This window comes from Gasterosteus aculeatus, chromosome 8 (assembly GCF_964276395.1).
Source record: "Gasterosteus aculeatus chromosome 8, fGasAcu3.hap1.1, whole genome shotgun sequence".
Lineage (NCBI taxonomy): Eukaryota > Metazoa > Chordata > Actinopteri > Perciformes > Gasterosteidae > Gasterosteus > Gasterosteus aculeatus.
In genome coordinates, this window is record NC_135695.1 from 6230791 (window position 1) to 6236146 (window position 5356).

The window sequence follows — 5356 nt, forward strand, 5'->3', positions numbered from 1 at the left end:
TCAGTGTAGACACAAGAAAGCATTACCGCTATATTGGTGTATGATGGTTGTCGGATGGGACCAACAGCCGGAGACCTTTGGCAGATTCCACGTGCAGCTCGTAGAGACGGGCGAGTGGCGCTGAATAAAACCTGAGAGTTGAACGGACATGAGAGTTTACCAGTCGAGTGTGCAACCGTATGTCTTATGACGCTTCTCAGCATTTCAATGGCTTTATCATGATGGCTCTGTTACTCTTGTTACTTTTTTTTTTTAAAGGAAAAGAGGATTTCAATTCAAGGTAACCAGTATTTATTTTCTCCTGCTCCCAAGGGCAGTTTTGTTGCTTGAAATACCTTCTAATTAGCAGATATTTCCACTCCCACTCCTTGTTCTCTGTACTGTGGTAATGTTGTGATCCTGCTCCGAGGATGTGTAACTATAGCCAGAAAGCACAATATTTTACAGTTTTTTTTAAATAAACGTTTGTGAAGATTAGAATAGAGCAGCGCAGCCTGCACAGACCTGGCCTAGATGTGATCGGTGTACAAAAATACACTTTACTAGATAAGTATCCTTTAGGACTGCATACAAATGTAATGTATGGATACATGTACCATTCATAATGTAGGGACCATCAACTTTACTTTTATAGGATACAAGATCTTTGAATGGATAAACCAATTTTCATTCATATAGACAATATTCATGTGTAGTACACAGCACGTATTTTGAACACCCTGTACCGTTTACTAGTTTGTATGTTTTCAACAGTGAAAAAAAACTCAACCACTAATGCTGTTTTCTTAATGGTATTTTTTTAATATGACGCATTTGTACAAAAAGCCATAGGCCTACATGTTTTGATAATAAACCACTTAATTTATTGTGTCAATAAAAGAACACTTGATGTGACAGTTTGTGGTGATTCTTGTTGTACCACGACAGTGTCTGCAGGAGTTCCAAATGGAAGAAACGCTACTTCTACCCCTCTTCCCATCTTATCCTCAGCTCTACACAAAACAGGAGTAAATAATCGAATGTGATCAAAAGTGTTCAGGGTGAAGCTCCACCTCCTTTTTGATCCTCTGCTCCACCGAAAGACTGAGGTTGGAGTCCGTCATCGGAAGACTGTAACTCACAAACACTTGCTTTTTGGTCTTCTTTGCTGCAAGACAGACAGACACAGACCGTTACCTCCCGTTTAGTTTGGATTGTAAAATGAATTGTTTGCTTTACAACACAATTACACTAGAGTCAGACTAAGAGGTTTGTGGAGATCTGAAAGGAATTATTTTTAAAAGCCTTTTTAGAATGACAAACATCGTAGAAAGCTTGCCACAACACGTCTGTGTGTTTATCACACATTTAATGAAATGATGCGAGGGTTGAAGATCTACTTGAAAAGATGAATTGACATGCGACCGGTGAAGAACTTAGTTAATAATTCAAATCCATAATATAAATCAAATGTACATAGCACCTGAATATCATGTGTAACAAGACTACATACAACTGTAAAATGGACAAAGAAAGTAACTGTCTGAAAATGCATGTTGTCATGTTGTTGAAAACAAAATAAAAAGTGAGTTTAAAAAAATAAATAATATAAATCAAATGAATGTCTGACTCATGAATTCAAAACATCCGCGCAGCATTTTGAGAATTATTAGCATTTTACGGTTCAGGGTTTCTCAAATGAGCTCAAACATACAAATAATCTATTTAAAGATACAGAAAATCAAACCACATTACATAAGTGCTCCAACGTTTTAGTAACTAAAAACGTTATACGTCATGCATGATTACCTAATCTCTGTGCCATAGAATTAGCAGCGGTATTGGATGGGTCCCCCATGACTAATGTAGATAATGGCATCGAATCCTGCAGACAAGAAAAACAAAACAATGTGTACACCTGCAGTTAGTGTCTTTTCAGGGGGAAAAAAAATAATGAACTGTCTCACATCCAAAATTCTGACTTTCTTAATATATCTATATAATAATAGAAGTGAAGGCAACAGATCCTGAACCCTGTTTTTACCCCTAGTGACTCCCGTCAGACAACAGTTCAGTTGTCTCCGGTTTGTGTTGTAGTCAGAGGACACTAAGCCATCGATGAGCAATAAACAACACACTACAATCTGTCAATGAGTATAGAAATAACAATTGAAATAAACAGCAGTGAAGTGTGCCAGTTCCTCAACGTCGTGTATTCTCGTTGTCAACCTCATCGGACTGTGCATCAACGAAAAAAAGTCTCAATAAAGTTAGAGAGATGAAAACAAGTCTTATATTTACTAATGCGTGGCCTAAAACAGTTTCTGAAAGGTAGTTTTATAAAATGTATAAATACACAATTGAGGGGAATTGTAGACACACTGTCACATTACACATTACATCATTACTCGTGCACTAAAGCAGTAGATCATTTATTTACTAGTTTATAACTACTGTGCAATGATTATTTACATTGTGTGGTAACTGGTTAATCGACTGATCACGTCTGATGTTTACGCGTGGCGTGAAATGATGGATAACGTCAGCAGCTTTAGGACAGAAACATCCCGTTCTACAAGCTCTCAGTATCGTTAAAACGTCAATTAGTAAAGTTGTTCCCCGAAATAAAGTGTAGCAGATCAACAGCCCGTGGTTTAAACGCGTAGCGTACAAGTATGAAGAGGCAATAAAAGAAAAGAAGCAAAACCCCTTTGAACGTGTAACGTCACTCGTGTCCTCACGTATCTGCTGCCCATCGACACCGCGAGGTTGGACAGAACCGGACTGGAACCGACCCAGAGGAAGAACCCGCCGCTGAGCTTCATCACGTGGAAGTGTATCACCTGCTCCAAAATCCTCTCCGAGAAATTGTGCACCGTAATGGCCGCAGACGCCTCTCCGTTGCGTGCGTCGCTCATCCCCGTGCAAGTGCGCATCTACCGGCCACGGTTAACGTTAAAGCGAAGGCGCGAGCTACAAACAGAAAGGGCTACCGCTGCTTCCTGGTGACGCGAGAGCGGCAGCCCAAAGCAATCGATCGTCAGGACGCACAAGTGAACGTGCGCGTCCACGGCAACACCGAAACAGCTGGTCAGAGCCGGGAAAACGTTTATGATGAGATACACGATGAGAAAACCGCTCCCAAATCCCAGGTGGGCCACACGAACAGGATTAGTACGACCTTATCGTTGCAACTGGTTTACGCCATGAAACTACAGTGTGGTGATTGAAACACTTCAATAAATTCATATTGTCGCCATTAATCTATGGAGTCCGATCAGTCTCAATAATTGCAAATGCAAACAAAAAAAGTCACATATATATTTAATTTACAAATAAATGTGGTTGGAAGGTCGTCAAAATTATCAAAAACGCTGTTAACATATCCGGGAACCCAATTCTGTGCTTTCACAATAAGATTTCCTGCATCCACCTTTAAATAGTGCAATAAAAGCTCTTTCTTTCTTCTTTCTACGTCGCCCCAGCGTCGCACGACCGAGTCTACTTTCTGCAGTAGTTAGACATGTAAATTACGTTAGTTTATCACTATATAATCATTTTTAGTTGTATGGTGACTATTTAACTTCAGGCTGCCTCAACAGTAAAACATATTAATTAATACATGAATTTAGTATTTAGTATTATACCATAATATATAAAAAAATACAGCTAGATGTGTTACAGGGTTCAATAACAAACCCTCTGATTCGTTGGCTGATTTTTGTCACTAGAGACGGTTGAGATCAAGTTACCATTAACGTTGGAGCGAGTAAATTAGCCTATTAGAATATTTAGGATTTTGTTATTTTGGGAGCAGTTGACACACATTTTTCTGATCGCTCACATATCTTGTTGAACTCGGGATTTGAATTTGTTTTATTTGATTAGTTTGTGCTTTCAGTTGCCTGACTTCATTTCTTAGAAACATTCATGTTTTAATCAAAATGTTCCCTGTAGGACACATGTTCATCTACTTTAAATATTCTCCTCTTCTTCTGCCGTTATTCTAAGACGAGATGTCTCATTACAGGAGGAAGTCAACAACTGAAATCAGGCTTAAAGTGCCGTTCACTATAATTTAATTTAATTATTTTAATTATTGAAATCACAGGTCTTAAGTTGAGCTACATGACGGTCTGGTGAGGTGTATTGTGGTATATTATTAATGTAATGCTGCTTATGCTTCAACTCTGTCTGTTTATTTATTTATCAATATTATTTTTAATTTCATGAATAATTTTGGCGATGGGTGTCCTTTTGTTGGGGGATTTTGAGCACCTGCCCCCCAAAATGTCTGTGCGCGTGCGGGGAGAGAGGGAGAGAGGGGGTGCCAACAACTTATTAAGTTGTATTATTAAGTTGTCTTAATAAGTTGTTGTGCCAACACCGTATTCCCTTATGGACCGGACGTAACAGTCCTAAACGTGGCGTTTAAATACCGTGATTTTGTCTCTCAATGTGGAGGTTGAATTATGATAAATACTTGTATACATTTTTTCTTCGTTGGCAGCTGAATGGAGGTGACACGTTCATCTCAATTTAGAATCCTTTCCTAAACATGTTGAAGCAGTGCTGTAGTTCTTCACCTCACTGACACACTAATGCAGAATATCTGCAATAACAAACCTAAAACCAGAGCTCATGAAAAACACAAAAAAAACTCGATCGCGTTTATATTCCATCAAAAGGCTTCAAGAAATCCGCTTTAATTGCTCCGATCATTTCACCTCTGAGGGTGTTAGATCACATGTATTTAAATGGCAACGCACGACGGTTATTATAATATTATTATTCATGTGATACAGGAATACTTTAAAGCTGAAACCGTTTGATGAATCATGAATTTGACCAAAATGAAGTCAATCACAAAACAGTCCAACCTAAAAACAATCTTACTTTGAACCTCTGACTATGTTGCATCCGAAAAACCGTGTTTTCAGCGAAACACGGATACTTCGGATTTATGATATCCACATAAATATAGTTCAGATTGAATGATTTTAAACATGTGGAAACGTTGTGATATCACTCCAAAGTTTACATTTCATAAGTTTATAACATTTCCTTTAAATACACCTTTAAGTAAACAGTTTAATTTCTGGTGGTTTATTAATTCCCAACTCATCATCTAAATCTCACCGTAAACTCTCACATTGATCTTATAGCGCAATTTAAGACCTGTTATTTCAATAATTAAATTAAATACATACAAACATATGCCGCTTTTTGGAGAGTTGCAGAAAAAGATGTTCACAAGTAAACTGTATTGAATGGGCATGAATCGCTAAAAAGAACATAAATAATACCGTAATCAATTAAAAAACGAGATCTATATAATAAAAACGAGAGCACAAACAGGCACGCACGCGCGTTCTTA

At 38.0% G+C, this 5356-nt stretch overlaps 1 protein-coding gene across 1 annotated transcript; it reads right to left on the bottom strand.

Moving 5' to 3' along the window:
* Nucleotides 1-780: 780 nt before the first annotated feature.
* On the bottom strand, nucleotides 781-3003 carry LOC144411391 (proteasome assembly chaperone 4-like). Its single transcript, XM_078107894.1, has 3 exons — nucleotides 2721-3003; nucleotides 1789-1864; nucleotides 781-1147 (listed from the first exon to the last, which is right to left on the bottom strand). Exons 1-3 carry the CDS (start codon nucleotides 2913-2915, stop codon nucleotides 1026-1028), a joined length of 393 nt encoding a protein of 130 aa, XP_077964020.1. The 5' UTR covers nucleotides 2916-3003; the 3' UTR covers nucleotides 781-1025.
* Between the last annotated feature and the right edge of the window lie 2353 nt (nucleotides 3004-5356).